This window comes from Seriola aureovittata, chromosome 11, assembly GCF_021018895.1.
Source record: "Seriola aureovittata isolate HTS-2021-v1 ecotype China chromosome 11, ASM2101889v1, whole genome shotgun sequence".
In the NCBI taxonomy this organism is placed as follows: Eukaryota; Metazoa; Chordata; class Actinopteri; order Carangiformes; family Carangidae; genus Seriola; species Seriola aureovittata.
In genome coordinates this window covers 23,641,463-23,658,699 of record NC_079374.1, presented here as the reverse complement: position 1 = coordinate 23,658,699, position 17,237 = coordinate 23,641,463, and the positions used below count along the sequence as shown (strand labels likewise).

Here is a 17,237-nt window from a genome sequence, read left to right as displayed (position 1 = left end):
TGGTCTGTTTGATTTGGAGAGGAGGACACCTCTGTGGATAATTCAACTGCTGGTAAAAACTTCCTGAACCACTGACACTGAAGGAATCCAAACCAGGAGAAAGTGGTGAAGACAACAATTCCCACGATCCCACACTATTTCATGACATCACCCAACACTGTCTTTTGTCATAGTCTTGATTGAGAGACCCCTAGTGGCAGAAGTTGTAGTACTGTGTGTTTAAGAACTTTTAGTAGCTCACATGGATGCGACCTCATTAAGGTCCTCAGAAAAATGGAAATCTGAACATATGCAATTCCATGAAAACTGGACAAACTCCATCTGCTGAGGAAGTGCAATCAAAAGCTACAATAAAGAAGGAAGTTCATCTCTGGAGCTACACCATTAGCCTGGTTATACCTAACATTTTAAATGATCCCTGAAGTGCAACAAAATATTGACAGGACAATGAGTGAGCATGATTCATTTTATTTTTGACAGGCATGGCTTGTCTCTCTGGTAATTCGGTCTGACAGCCGACATTTAGTTAACTTGTTTTTTTCATTATGTAACTCTGAAAAATCCATTCTGCTCTATGTGTAGTGCTGTTCCATTGGTCATGTGTTAGGTCAGTTTAGCGAGTGTGTCAATACAAGTGCCAATCAATAAGTGGGAACCATCTCAGAGAGCCGGAAACATAGAGGAGATGACATGTCACATGTTTAACATCCACATGCTATCTATTTGAAGTACTGCATATATAGCAGTACACAGGATATGATGTAACCATTTCCTTGGTCTTTTTTCAGCACTTATATAGGATCAGTTGAGAGGATTCGTGTCTCTGAGGTTGTGGTGTCCCCTGGTCTATCCCCTCTCTAGTCACATATACTACTTCCTCATCCGCTGATTTAACAACATCACACCCAAAAATATTTCCAACTGCTGCATAAATCTTGGTTAACTGGGCTGGCTGGGAAGAACCTGCTCATGTAAAACACACAGAGCACCAAAAACTCCCTGTTGATAAGAGGTAAACGTCGCCTATCATCTCACATCCTGAATTTTACATCTGTCTCATTTCAACCCAGAATTTTAGACATGTAATGAGCCTGGATTTATAAAAAGTAGCAATATTTAAAAGAAATTCTGATTTCAAGCCTGAAAGTTCATAAATATTTTATGCAGGGCCTCAAACAGTGTCTGTTTCATTCTCAGTAATCAAAGATCAGACTGAAACACCCACTCGTTAGTGTATAAGGTCTGAAAGAGAGCAGGACTGAGAGGGCACAGATTTCAAATGGTCAAGACAGCACAGCGTCAAACTTTAAATCTGAAGGTCTGGGCTTTAAGACCCTGGGCAGCTGGGGTACTGTCTTGACATTTGTAATTTAGACAGCCCTGGGGAAGTACACCAGATGATGAGCCAAGTCTTGTTAAATGTCACTTTTTGGAAATTCCCAGCTCTGTTCCCCTGAGTTTGGCTTTTTTTAACAACCTCCATAACAGAATAATGATAAATGAGGAGCGTGCTGGGGTTTGATTCCTCATGCTTCCATGCTCACAATCCATGAACAACATGAAAATACAGCTGCATCCACACTGCCATACACTGGCAGGTCTGTTAATACATGGATTAAAAAGAACAACTAAATCTATGATAACAATATTTTCAGGACCTTTTCACATGAAGCAGGAGACAGGTAACTGGGATTAATCCTGGCTTTTTGGTCTCACAGAGATGGTTGGTGTTGCCATGGTAACTAAAACTACAACCGTATGCTTAGGCTTAAAAATAAAACTCTAAAATGTACCTCCTAATCAGCCAACTGTGATTCCGCATTGTATATCAGTATTAATACTTCATGTGATGAGTGACATGTTTACAATCTAGTAGCATGACTTTCTTTTATTTCATATGAATAAATTAATTTGTATTAAACTGAATTAATATTATAAGAATTAAAATGTATCTACGATAAAACAGGATTTTTAGCAAAGAGAACAGAAAGCCTGTTGCTAGTATTACCATTTAATAAAATGTAATTCTGCTTATTAATTGTGCTAAAATTCTTTCACAGAACTCCAGACAGTGATTGGCTCAGTTTAAACTCTTAAAGACACTCGTATTATTGCTGTCCCAGAAAACATTTTGGTCTCATACAGTAAATCTGCAATCTGCAAATCGGTTTATAGATTCATATGTGTGGAGTAGAATGTATGTAGTTTGCGCTTGGCTTGGGCCGATATTTAATAATATCGAATATCGTGATATTTCCCACCTTATGCAATCCTTTTCATTATGTCAATCTTTTTTCATTTCCTTTTGTGAAGTCTTACAGTTTTACACAATCTGCATTGCTGCCGAGTCTGACCCTCATTTCACTGCTTTGCTGACAAATAAAACAATGAACTTCTGTTTAGTGGCAACCTCAAATACAATGATGTAATGATATTATTTTTAAAAAAAATTCACTCCCCATCCCCTGCAATAATATCGTATATCCCGATGTTCAAGATGGACTGTATCGAGGTGTTACATTTTGGACCTCACCTAAGCTTCGTTAAATTTAATTCACTTGATAAGACGGCAGGTTATGTAAAAGATTTGGTTACAGTTGTAATGGTGTAAATCAAGACTAAACGGGGCCTGTTTTAAATTAGGACCTTCTTAGAAGTGCACAAAATGGAGTTTTCCACCTGTTCCTACGAGCTTAGTTGGCCAAAAATATTTTAGATTTGGCTTTTAAATCCTGTAATGTCTCCTGGGGTGCCACGACAAATATGTTCGCTTTGAGGAAAGAACTAAATATTTCAGTTAGTCTCAGACTGGTTACTGACCTGTGTTTGAGAAGCAGAGCCCGCAGAACACTGGATCTGTCCTCGGCTCTGATCTGATCAGAGATGATCATCGTCTCCACCACCAGATGAGCGATGCCAGGCAGAGAATTCTGCTCCAGGTCCAGAAGGATAGCACCTAGGGAAGGAAGGTACAGGAAGACAAGGGCTGAAAATGGCTGCTGAGACTGTTTTGTATAAAAAGTATTTCAGATTCCTGGGGGGAGAATCTAATCAGGACAAAAATGTTCAAGTCCTCATATTTGTATTTGAGAAACTTTAGCCAAAAATACACTTCTGTCAAACTACATTTGTCCAGCAAAGATGAGTTTCGCTTCTTTTTGCATGTCATGTTTATCCTTGTGGATTTTATATCAGCTGCACATGGAAATAAGTAAACCATAAGACTGATACTGTGAGCATGTGTACTGCTGTTTGCACGCAGGAGCTTTTTACCGTGTGTGATGGTGCGACGAAGCTCCAGCAAGCTGCGGAAGGAGAGTGAGGCCACGTGAGGTTTGCCCCAGCGATCCGTCTCCTCCTCCACATCCTCTTCAAACTTGATCCAGCGAGCGCGTTCCTTCCAACGCATCTCATGATCCTTCTCCACGATCAGCTCGTTCAGCTCCACAAACAACTGGAGGTGGACCAGGGCACAAAATATATGGCTTTACATTTCATATGTAGTAGTAGATTATGTTTACCCTCATCTAAGTATTTGTTAACATCCCCCAATTCTTTCAATGAAGCTTGTTTTCCCTTTTCTCTTTCTTTTTTTTCTCCAAACTAAAACATATTACACCTATAGGAGAAAATAATGATAATAATCAGTGACAGCTAATCCAATCCAAACCAACACGTTTATGAGGCCTGACGTAAGATAACCACATGGTTTGGAGGGACATTCTGTTACATTTCAACAAAGAAGTTTTCTCAGAGCAACACAAAATGATAATATGATTTGTGTTTTTGTGCCATTTGTGCAGTCAAACTGAGGTGAAACATTAGTAGGAATTTTATAGCTTCTTCTGGTCTGGTGACTCGCCATTAAGTCACTGAAGAGGAATGTGGTTAAGCTCAGACTTCACTCCAAGAGCTCTGGAGATCACGTTTAACACTGAATCAAATGACTACTGTATGTGTAATGTGAGGGGGGGTCATTTGTAGTGAAAAACAGGCAGAACTATCACCCAACCCTACGTTTCCTATCAGGAAGTGCTATAGCCAATATCAGCTCATTGTTTTGGTTTTACAAGTCACAGCTTTACTGTGCTTTTTGGTTCAATCTCTCCGCTCTTGTCAACCTTGTGTCCAGCAGCAGTAGGGAGAGCAAAGACCATCAATAAACCCACTGTTTGGTATATACCTAGCACCAGATAGCTGACAGACACAGCAGCAAGCTGGTAGCAGCAACAAAACTAGACTGTTCCCCTCAAGAGCTGGTGAAGACCAAACCAGAGCTACAAGGAGAGTGAATATTGGACTTGAATCTGTTGTGTGGCCAGAGACATGACTGTCATGTCAGTAGAAGAAAAGACGTCATAGAGACACTGGGGTTGCTTTCCACCGCTGGAGACAGCTCTTGATGAGCAAAGAGCTGTGGTAAGTAAACAGCTGTTAATGCTAAAGTTGGCTAGGTAGCAATATAATGGTTTGCTATCGCATTCATCATAATGATACTGTAATATTATGTATTTAACAAAGGAAACTAGTGTAAATTGTATGTTGCCTGCATATTGAAGTATTCATCCTGTGGTCAATATGCAGATTAATGCAGTTGAAGGAAAAAGCATTGTGCTGCAAACCTCATGAATTTTTTTTTCTGCTGCTCTCTTCTTCTTCTTCAGGCTGGATAGTGGTGTGGAGCTGTTGCTGGACCGGGCCATTTGACATCGGGACGACTTCTTCACCAAGTGGCGTCTCACCCCGGGGTTGTCCTCAAATCTGTGACCTGCACAACAGAAGGGTCGACATTGCTAAGTGATGATGTCTACATCTGAGGAGGCCAGTTTGATGAGTCATTCAGAAACCAACCTACCGAGGAGCATTTTAAAAGCAGTATTATGAAACGCTCTTTTATGATTGTGAACAAATCAAACATCCTTTCCAAGTCAGAAAATGTGCTTCAGAAATCATATTTATATGTGCGTTTAGGTTTCCAGCTGACAGAAGAACAACCAGTAACAGAGGGCAAAAGCTTCATGGGTGAGTGAGAATCCATGTGCGCCATGGGAACCTGTTAGAGAGGAGGTGGTTTCACCCCCACACATTTGTCACTTCAAAAAGAGGAATTTCATTTTCAATTTCCTTGACCTCCAAATCATATTTTATTGAATTGAACATAATGAGCGGCTCCTTTAATGTTTATGATTTGCCATGTAAATGGAAGGGAAGCCTGGGTGGTCCGTTAATTTGATTAAAGGAAGTAGGAAATGCAAAGTAAAAGGATGACCACCTGTGCGGAAATGTTTTTAGAGAGTGGTAAAGAATGATTTTAGGTAATGACTATAATTTGGCAAAATTATAACTAATGTGTTATTTTAAGGTTCAGTGTTTATTTTTATACAGAAATGGTCAAATGTAGGTAATAAGTGACTTTTAAGTATAATTTAAGAAATACATTTGAGATTGTTAAAGGAAACAGTTTGACATTTTCAACTACAAATCATTCATTACTATCAACTGTTTTCCAAAGCATACCAGTTGTGTTTTACTTGAGTCTGAAAATCAACTTGCAAGGGCTACACATGCATGATCCAATGCAATAAATATTTTATCGGATGCTCATGCACAAGGGGACTACTTTGAAATCTCTCCCTTCTGATCAATATGCGAGAGTAGAAGTGTTGGCAGAACATGACTTGTCGTTATTACACTGTAACGTGCAAAATCGCTTGCACACATAGTTAAGTTATGGGATGGCGTTGGTGTACTTAAGGTCAAGGAAAAGATCTGGGGGACAGTTTAGAAACTGACATTTGCATTCAGTGCAGAGCTGCAACAGTCAGACCGGCCAACGGCTGAATATAATTTCTGACCAAATAAACACTGTCTTTTTTAATCTTTTACACAAGCACCCACCCAGAGGTAACCAAAGTGAGGTGAGTGTGTGCTTGTATGTGTGCGAGTGTGTGTGTGTATGTGTGTGCGTGCCTGCGTATATGTGTGTGTATATGTGTGTGTATGTGTGTGTGTGTGTATGTGTGTACGTGTGTGCCTGCGTGCGTGTGTGCGTGCGTGTGTGTGTGTGTGTGTGTGTGTGTGTGTGCATAAAATGCACTAAGTGTTCCATTCTGCTGCGTCATGCCTTCCTCAGGGAAGCGGAGAGAAATGGAAATCAAGATGAAATCAGGCTGTATTTCATTTTTCATTGAGTCTCCCAAGGGAAAAGCTTTAAAGGTTGTCCTTGTGTGAACTTCAGCTGGTTTGGATGACCTGAGTTTTCTCACCACAGGCCAGGGCAATGCCAGGGCAATGCCAGGGCAAATAACTCTGGGTGAAAATAAAATCATTTTTATACTTCTTCCTCCTCCTCTTGACCTGGTGTCTGACTTGGTCTAAGACTTCTTATCTTGATCAGAAGGCACCACATGAAGCACCCAAAGAAGATACCAAAATACTTGAACCATTTACAGGAACCCAAACAATTTAGATCAATAACCTTTTTTTGTGAAAAAAAACTGTCATGCATTACTCGGGGAGTACACTTGCACTTGCTGGAAAAGCAGCATGTGAATAAATGCAAACACAAATACACTATAAACTGTGTAAAAAGGGAATTAAAAGTGTCATTCATGCTGCACAGTGATCCTGGATGCAGCCTTTAAAAAGCTTTACAAGTCCACCCAAAATTCAAACATCATTTGTCTTGTTTTATTAGTCATTTCTGACTTTAGAGCATTATGGCACATTCATAAATCTTTGACTATTATTTCTTTTGTAGTTAGCTGAAAGATGAACCCTTTAGCTCCTCTCTGTGATGGGACGTGAGCGGACTCATGCCCAGTTTTGATTGTTCACTTTGGCCAATAAAACACACATGTCCTAGATTATAGTTATTCTGAGGAAAACAAGTCCGCTTAACTATCTCTGTGTAACCAACCGTCTCATTTTGATAATACTCATCCATGTGCATTTTAGAAATTCAAAAGTCATTGAGAAAAATATTTTAATATATCAAATATTAAAAATATTTTAACATCAAAAATCATAATGCAGTATATTTGCTTGCCAGGTAGCGTGCTATCCACATCTGATTTTCTACTTTTTGTTCTCTTGGCTTTAGTGAGATCCAACTGTACAAGTCTGATATGCAACATATTTATAACAAAGTAATCTAAAATCTAGTTTCATTTTAGTTAAAACAAAAGGGATCAAAGCAGATTTTTATCTTTCGCAACATTTCCTTTGATGTATTCTGTTACTGCAATCTGCAAGAGCCCACAAAACCAATAAATATGTATAAATGTTGAAAAGGACTGGGTGCCTGTGTACAAAATGAAATGGGATCTAGCTTTACAATGAAAGAGAGAGACATCCAGCTGTCAGTCAGTCAGTCAGTCAGTCAGTCAGTCAGTCAGTCACTAGACATTATGCCATGAACCTTTGAATTTAAAGGAATGATTTTACATTAGAGGGACAGATGAATTAGATAGCTCAACTGGAAGCATATTTGCTAACTATGTGCATGCAATATAGAATCCAGGACTGTGGCCAAAGTCTTACTCATGAATAGATTATTTTCCCTTTCCTATGTGCATCTGTCTCGAAAATGTTGTTCCTGACTGAAAAGACAATATGATTTAGAATTTTGCCACTACTTTGTATTATGAGTGTGTCATGATGGTGAGTGTGAGTGTGTATTATTGTTTTTATCCTGTGTGTTAAATTTCTTAGATTGATGTAGTTTATTAACTACTTGTGTTAAAGGGTTTTTTAAGGAAAATACCAGCAATGAATTACTTTAAGGACTAAATGATGGATAGTTCAGAACTTTGCCAAAATCAACAAGACTGTCTTACATCCAGCGCAAAGTGGCACTAAGCGCAATGTGTCTTTGCAAGTTTCAGACCGATGTCATTTTGTCGTTGTTTAAAGAGCACATACACCTGCACCCATCTGAGCGCCCATGGGCGTGTTTTTCTTAAAATAAGGTGTGTGGGCAACAGAAAGTGATTGCATGATTGAGCAACAAAAACCTGGTCTAAAGTCAGTGGCACAGTATTTCACTGTTATTTTAAGGGTGCATCATCAAAGTAGTACTATGCACCTACATAGGCAGGTGCATAACACGCTTTTCGTGGTTGTAAATTGAACTTTGGCCCTGAGATTAATTTCCTCTGCAGAGAATTGTTCTGCTTTACTACCTCTTAAAACGGCCATTATAATAGCAATCTACCGAAGTGGATGCTGATTGGTTTATTGCATGCTATACCCAAAACACTTCTATGATTAATTAAGAGATTTAAGAAGTACAACCCTTCTGAACCATGCACCTGGCGCTGCAACTGTTTTTCCTGACATTAAAAGTGGATTTGGACACGCCCTACGCTCTTGTTCCATGCACTTAGATCGTTAAAATAAAGCCCTGAGAACCTACAGTCATGCTAGCAGCTGTGTGAGGCCGCACTTAGGCCGAGCAGTGCTTTTGGTAAAATGCTAAAGCTAATGCTGACATGCTTCAGCATGTTGCAGCATGCTCATGTTCGTAGTACTGTTCACCACATTTACCATCTTAGTATAGTGTGTTAACATGCTAATATTTGCTAATCAGCACTTAACACAAAGTACTGAATGGGAAGATCATTAGTCTTGAAGGCATGTCATTAACCTATATATTGGACACACATTTCTGACATGATGATGGTGCTACTGGAAAGTCAGGGGATCACCAAAACATTAGTATACAATGGGTGGGAATCATGACCATCTATTTAGTGCCACTCCATCCACGAGATGTTGAGATGCTTCATGGGATAACCAAAAACCTGCTGGTGGTTCCAGAGTAAAAATTAGGGGATCATCAATGAGATTAGGAATCATTCTCTGGTGACTTAGAATGTCTACCAAATTTCAGGGCAACAGTCATTGTGACATTTCCATAAAAACCAAACATGTCAACCTCATTGTGGCACTAAAGAAAATATCTAAGGTTCACCAAAGTCATAATGGTCCATCCTCTGGAGATCACAAATGTCTGTATAAAGCTCAATGGAATTCTATCTAGTAGTTATAGAAATGTTTGTGACCATCGTGGCCATCCCTAGAGACCATAAAAGTAGATTCAAAATAAGTACAAAGTAGATTTATCTTCCAAAACAGAATTGGAACAGAATTGGAACAAGTCAAAGACACAAGATCAGTGCCCTGTTTAAATTTATATTAATGTCATTTGGCAGACACAGTTGTCAAGAGCAACTAATGATACTCAAAACTGGGATAATACCATTAAAAGGTTCATGATATTGGCTTGAGATGATGATAAGAAAAAAAAACAAACATTTGTTACTTGTCAAGTTGAATCCTTGTTGCACCTTTTATAAATACAGGGTCTACTTTAGGGTGCCCAGTGTACTCATATTAACTCAGTTGGTGCTAACCCCAAATCAATGAGTGCCTAAATGTCCTAAGCTATTGGAGACTGGCCACCTTCATTTCTGTTCCATAGGCAGGAATAAAGCTTCCTCGCAGGACTAATGTGCAGTATGTCTAATGTTTCCAAATAGGGATAAAAATAGCAGAACCACACACTGTTTGTCAATGAAATGTCTTTCCGCTCTAGCTGTGGCTGAGCCCAGAGCCAAATGGGTGCCACTGGATCAATAGGAAAGCAGGAAACAGCACCAGTCGAGCAGTGTGTCAATCCGCTCAATACTGTGGACAACTTTGTTCTGTTTGTGGCCATGAAAGAGCCTCATATTGCCATTAATTACACTATCAGTGGACTACAATCAATGGAAACACATGAACCCCCATCCATTTATCATCCATGTAAAAACAGAATAAAATGCTGATCCATGTGAATTTCCTACTGTATCATGATCGCATCAGAACCTCAGCAGCTTGACGCAACTTTCCTTACTGTAAAATGATTTAAAGGCCTTGTAATGTAACGCTATTCAGAAAGAGTAATACAACTACACACAACTTACGGATAGGCTCGAGTGGTGACCCCAGCTGAGTGTGGATTGACTCAAGCAAGTCATAATCATCAAAATCCAAAACAAACTCTTCGAAGTCCTCAAACCCCTCCACATTGGACACTGAGCTGTGGTGTTCATGTTGGTGCAGCTTTGGGGTGCCAAAGCCTTTCTGGACACTGCACCGACGGTCTGGACCATGGTGGTCAGCGGCCCGCATCTTATCAGATGTCCCATGCCCCTGGTTCTCCTGTCCCTCAATATCTGTCATCTCCACAGTCGGTACCTCCACCTATCCTCCTCTCTCTGAGTGGATGCACTGCTCATTCAGGGCTTCCAACTGTTGATCGCCGTCGCTCACCCTGGGTCCACCAGCCTGGATCTTTGTATTGGTCGTGCAAAAGAATGTATGTCCAAACTAACCAGCTCCTATGTGGCGCCCAGGCAACAGAGAAAAAAAGAAAAGGTGTGGTTGGGGACTTCAACTTCTAAATAAGAAATTGTCTGAAGCAAAAAACGAGAAAAATCAAGAAACTTCTCGGAGACTTGAAAATATTCACCTTATAGTCAAAAAAATAAATCACAGGTGCAGATACAAGATCCTCAACATCACAAAAATGTTTTTTTGCCTTAAATCCAAACAAAATGCAAAGTTGAAGCTACACCCTCAGGCAGAAGCCCCCTGCTGGATCCACCATCAGAAAGATGTATAAATGGTAGAAGCATTCACTTTAGTTGCAACTCCGAAAAGCAAGTATTGATGAGGGAGGGTCTACTTTGTGAGACCCGCCTGTCAGCTGAATGGTAGCGCTGCCCTTTTTCAATGATGTCCACAGCCCATTGATCCTCGTGGCTGCTGGGAAACCAACATAAAGTGGATCGGAGCAGAAGAGTTGATGTCTTTCGTTTCCATAGCGCCACCATCACTTTCCAATCATGTGGTATGTAGGGGGGTAAAGGTCAAGTTCCAAAGGTTGGCGTCTCTACCCAAATTGCATTAAGCTGAAAAAGCCACATATAAATATACGCCTGACAGACACATGCAGGAATATGTGCTGAGAACTAAACCGCAGTGAAACCTAAAGAGAATAAAATAATAACACCTAGGAATCAGCTCTGGCTCTCTGCTTAGTGAGATATCATGGTGCTAATTATCAGAGTGAGCTGCACCATTCCCGTCCCTGCGTGTCCATGGAAACCAAGCGTCGCCTTAGGTGTCGTAATCTGACTGGTCCACAACAGGTGCACCACTGTCCACCAAACAGGACCCTCTCTGAAACGTGCTCCACATACTGGAATATTGTTCGTCTCACTGACTGTATTTGTATTCATGCGTGCATCTGTGTGTGTGTCTGTGTGTGTGTGTATATAAACATACAGTACAAGAATTTATAGGGGAAAAATGTGTAGCATTTTAATTTTTTCAGATGTTTTTTCAGTCCATAAAGTAACACAGACGTATCATCTGCTTACAGACAGCTTATAAAAGATATGTGCAAATAATGGAATCTCGTCTGCAGACATCTACATCATTCAGCCCTCTCCGTTCTGCTGCTGTCTGAACTAGTCTAACAGTTATCTTTGCCCAAGCGCAGTGGAGAGCTCTAATCCTTTGCAGATTCTGACAATGCAAAAAAAAAAAAAAAAAAAAACTCACTGGCCAAAACATTCACCTCCTTTAACTTCAGGCTATAACTTTAAATAACCGGATAAGTAAAATTGCAGCTTATGTGATCAGAAAATTATAAATTAATTTTGTTCAAATTGTTGAAGCAATAATCCTTCAGACATAGCTCATGATAAAGACTTCACACCTAAAAGCAACAGACAATGCAGGGACATACAGTGGTGATATGTGCATAACGGCCTGTCGATGATCACTCTCCACAAATCCGATATCTTGTTTTGAGTGACTCTGGGTGCCCTGTTTTCTGTTTCCAGATCCTAAACAGTCAATGATCACTCTGCTCTGGTGAGGCAGGAAAGGCCAGGGGCAGGGTCGCTGCTGAAGGGGAATCGACTGCAGCCTCTGTTAATTAATGCCCTGCATGCTGGGGTGCACAGTTTTTCTCTGGCCACACAAGCCTCTGACTCTCCACCTCTCCTCTCTTTTTATTCTGTTTTCTCTCTTTTCTGTTCATTCTAACGTTTTAACTCTTGTGACCTTGATATTGTAAATGCATGATCCGTCAGGCAGCCACTTGGTAAGATAAAGTCTGCCAGCAACAGTCATTTATGGGAAGACTCTGATTTGTGAAGAGGAGACGAGGACAGGAGCTAATTGTGCTTGATATTTACTTCCCTAACAGCGCTACTAATTGCCCCATTAACATTCTGAACTGCATTGGGCTTTAATGGGTTTTGATGCAGACTCACAACAATATCTGACAACTCAATATATACTAATGAATCCAGTTTATTCCTCATCATAGGAGGCAGCCTTCTCCTCACTCATAGAAATAATGTGTAGATGCTGCGATTTCTCTGTCCTCCATCCTTTGTGTTATTTTGTTTCGGAGACTTATTTTTAACGGTGTGTGTGGGAGCTGGGAGCTGTGTGGGCTCGCTTTCATGAGACAGAATGTGCAGGACGCCCGTAGTGGAGCCGAGCCACAGGCAAGCACTGAGCAAAACTTGTGAATGGTGAGTGGTCAGCACCAGAGCAGCAGGGGAGTCAATAAATGTTCCAATGTTTCAAAGAGGTGTGAATAATAACAAGATTTTTTCAAGCATTTTTTTAATCAAAAACTGCTGTTCCAATACTGATGACATGGAATTAGGCTTTATATACTTCAGATGCAGGGCTGAAGGGAACTTGTATTTCTAATATGTAATTTATAAACAGCGTTAATTTACGCCTGTAAATTTGTCGTCTTGTTTGTTCCTGTCTAGGTCTGCTGTATCTACTTCTTTTGTGATTTCTGTGGTTAGAACTTCTTTTGTCCAGCAGGTTTCGATATTCTTACAGCTGAAAGTGACAACGCGTGTCTCTTACTCTGATAACAGGACAAAATAATAATTATAATATAATAATATATAATTATTGCTCTTTTTTGGAGGCTAGCGAGGAAGGAAAGAAAAGTGATGACTGTTTAGAAAAATTAAAACTGAAAAAGTACTTTGTGTGTGTGTAGGTGATATTATTATATCTCTTAATACGTATGCCGGAGATCTGTTTACTTGATAATAAGTTATACAATTACATTTATAAAGCTGAATGTTTCAATTGTAACATTTCAAATAAACAGTGTTTCTTTAAACCTTTGATGTGTTGTATAGGTTGGACAGGCAGATTAAACAACTGTGTAGTAATACTTTTCATTGCCAGTAGAGGGCACTAACTCTTATCTACAACAATATTCATCCAGCTTTAAAACCAAAAAGCAGGTGAAGACATCTGACAAAAACAGTATTTCTGGGTATATTTTATCAACTTAAATTGTGTGTGTGTGTGTATATATATATATATATATATAGGCTATATATTTATTTATTTATTTATTTTGGTCTAACGAATGTCTAAAAAATCTGCAGTGCTCTGTCTTCCTCTCTGACTGTTTTGATCTCACACACCTATTTACTCACTAATCTACGCAAACACACACAGTCTCAAATTTGATTCACCACATTGCCCAGTGCAAGACAACATACACAGAAGGAAACTTCTGGCATTTACCTAATGAATTACTTCTTAATCTTAAACTTAATAAAATTTCATCAATCAATTTAATTAAAAAAATAATAGCAATATATATATGTATACATATATATACACACACACATATATATATATATATATATATATATATATATATATAGACAAGTAGAATACAAAATAAAAGAGGTGTATCTGATGTAATCCTTTGAAATGAGGGAAAATGAATAACCAGCCTAAATAAACCTGCTGAACAACATGAACATGTTTCATGAATGACCGCATGAACTGCTACAGAGACCTGGCTGTCACACATATCACAAATATTGAAGCCACCACATCAGGTGCTTTCATGGAGGTCTGATGGTGAACTAGTGAAGCTCAGTCACTGGCTTATAACAACCGAGCTAGAAAAAAGACACCTCACAAAGATCCCCCCACAGCCTTGTTGTGGCGTGGGTGAAGAGTAAGACTGAGTCATCTCAGAAGGACAAAGGAACTCATCTCTCACTATCCTTCCCAAGACTTTATTTCCAAACAGCAATGAAAGTAATATAAAGGTACAGTCCCTGATTCATATTAAAATCCTTATTATATTTGCAGACAGGGAAAAAAATACCATAGGTCCCTGAAAATAACATCTCTGTTTCACACATGGCCATTTGTCCATTTGTCTCCACAATCCAGCTACTTTCTCCTGGTGACACAATGACATATTTTACTACCAGCATTATATTGAAAGGCGTTCCACATTAGAAAGTTCTTTCCTTTACACACATGGAGGCAGGGCTCAATATTTAAACAAACACCTCTGAATATAATGTAGTCCAGAGGTATATATATATTCAATACAGGATGCAGCATTTTATTTTCAAATACGGGACAATCCTGTATTATACGAGACAGGTGGCAACCCTACAAGGTACTGTACATTACACTGCAGGCAGCTATAGCAACAGTTCTTTTAGTTTATGCAATGTTACAGTGCAGCTTGGGAAGAATGTCCACCTGTTACAGCTTAACAAAACACTTGTTCTGCCATGTTAGCTAGTTAACTGTGTTTAGAGAGAAGATGTAGCCAGCCTACATCCAGATGTCTGAATTGCTGCCCAAAGTTCTTTTTGCTGTTACTTATTGTCAGCAGTTCGGTGGTTGGAAAAACCATTCAAAGAGCCTTTAAGAGGGCACGTGGCTGCCCTGTGCCAAGAATATAGCAACAGAAATTTGGCCACAAAAATTAAAGTAAAAAAAGTATGGATGAGATCAACACAGCTGTACAGGTTGTTTTAAGTTGACTTAGAGAAAAGAAAAGGGTTCTCCCCCATCTCTCAACAGTATCCATCGAAGGAGAGGTGCTTCTCGGTTCAAAGACAGCAATGCTTCAAGGGAAAAAAGGGGGACTGGAGCACACTGATTGATTTGCAGCCTCTAATAACACCAACAGACTAACATTTCCACTCAAGTGTGTCTTCATCAGACTCAAAATGGACATAGCCATAAGGCAAATACATACAGTATACAGTCACCCTGAACAGAATGTACAATTGTCATTGGATAATTGTTTGATCACGAAATCTGGATTGAAGTGGAGTTGCTATAGAAACAACAATTCTTACAACCTTGCATATTTATATCAACAGCTCCCAGAGATTGTGTCCATGGAAAATGTTGTACATCACTCACTACTAGGTCTGCAACTACCATATATACACTATTCCACTAATCTGCAGATTGATATCTCAATTTGTTGATTCATTTTTTAGTCTAAAATGTCAGACAATGAAAGAAGATTATAGAGAAAATGAAATTTTTTTTTTTTTTCAGACAATCGGTGAAGAACTTATAAATGTTTAGTTTTATTTTCAAATAAGTCAAAGAAAAGCAGCTTAATCTCTTAAGCAAGACGCTGTAACAAATGAATATTTGGCATTTTGACAAAAAAATGACTGGAATGTTTAATTAAGCAATACAAATTCTACTTAATTTTCTTTTGATGTACTAATAGACTTATTGATTATAATTAGTTGTATTCAAACATCATATGGTATTAAATGATGACTTGTTGGCAAAATGAATGACAGAACTAAACAATGAAGTATTTTTACATGGCCATGTTATAGCATGCCTACAAACAAAACCACCAAACAGCTGAAATCTTCCAATATGGTTTCCAAAAACCTGCTCCTGCCCATCACCTGAAAACATGTAATTATTCAGTATCCTTCTTACTTTTCATGTCATCCAGATCGGCACTGGCCAACATCTGGGCCTCCGCCTCATCAGTGGGCACCTGCTGGTAGACAGCAGTCTCCAGAGCAGTCATACTGCCGATGCAGATCCGCTCCCGCAGGTCATAGTTGCTGCGCTGGGCGCCCGCCAGGCGATGGTGTACAGGCTTCCTCCGGAACCAGCCGCGGGCTGCAGATGAGCTTGAGGGATCTGATCCTGGGGGAACGCTGGCAAGGAACAAAGGGAGAGATATTGTTAAGGAAAATGTAAAGATTATGAATGATGAGCTCCATCTGACATCAGAAAATAATGACAAGCTGGAATTTAAAATGGTAAATGTTGTATATAATTGTATAAATATTCAAACATAATTTCTCTGTGTTGTGCCACTTGGCTGTACTTCCATCACTTCACCAACAGAGGGCTTCACAACACAGCACCAGGCCAGGATCTCCTCACCCAGCCTCTGAGTCATCACTGTTCACTCAGACACAGAAACACAGCACTGCTAGGCACAGACATGATGGTGTTTCCATGTTTTTATCATCCAGGCATTACCAGAGACAAATACCTCAATCACCATGGAGACCCTGACCTCCCAGAAGCAAACTCCATACATAATTCAAAGCACCACCAAATAATTCATATTGTGATGGTTATGCATGTTTGCTGGCCAGATGGGTCTCCTAATATCTGAGATACAGCTGGAGCCATTAGTGGAACATAAATGCCTTAGGAACTGTACGTATTGATTATATGTTTTGATGTTGTTCCTGTTCCTAATGAAACACTTGAGTTGCTAATGTAAAGTTCATATAGATCTAAAAGATAAAGCATATGCATGCAATAAGAACGGAAACAACTCAACTCTGCGCTCTTGTCTGCTCTATTCTGTTTTGTGATGCTTGTATCCTTTGCTGCTCAGAAAAGTACCTGCCTCATTAAATGTGTTTAATAAATGTTTGATGCACAGGGTCAGTTCCAAATTTAGAAGGCAAAATAAACTTTTGAATATTAATTAAAACACCTTTAATCCAGCTTTAATATACTAAATACTAATTTCTGACAGACTGAGAGGCGGAAAAATTAAATAGGAAATTGAAAAACGGTGCACCCCAAACACTGAGTTTAAGCAGTCTACAGAAAACCAGTCAATGTGTCATATTAAACTGCAGGTAACCATGGCAACTTACCTCTGTTTCATGCTACATTACCAGTAAACTCCCTTGTGAAACAGACCAACAGTAATAAAAAGATAAACTGACAAAAAATAAACCTTTACAACTGCAAAGTATTTTTCAATATTAATGTAGATCAAATGACTATATGTGAACGGGTTCACTCATAGCGAGTGTAGGTGTTCCCCTCAGTTCTACGGAGAGTTTCAGCATCCTCCA

At 39.4% G+C, this 17,237-nt stretch overlaps 1 protein-coding gene across 3 annotated transcripts in view; it reads right to left on the bottom strand.

Annotated features, from left to right (window-relative positions):
* The window catches only part of slc4a3 (solute carrier family 4 member 3), a 67,970-nt gene that overhangs the window by 21,513 nt on the left and 29,220 nt on the right, over positions 1-17,237 (bottom strand). For all 3 annotated transcript variants that reach the window (XM_056389042.1, XM_056389043.1, XM_056389044.1), the window contains 4 exons: positions 15,841-16,067; positions 4,623-4,768; positions 3,274-3,454; positions 2,821-2,956 (listed from right to left, as the gene is read on the bottom strand). In XM_056389042.1, coding sequence (XP_056245017.1) covers positions 2,821-2,956; positions 3,274-3,454; positions 4,623-4,768; positions 15,841-16,067 — 690 coding nt within the window. The remainder of the gene's footprint in view (positions 1-2,820; positions 2,957-3,273; positions 3,455-4,622; positions 4,769-15,840; positions 16,068-17,237) is intronic.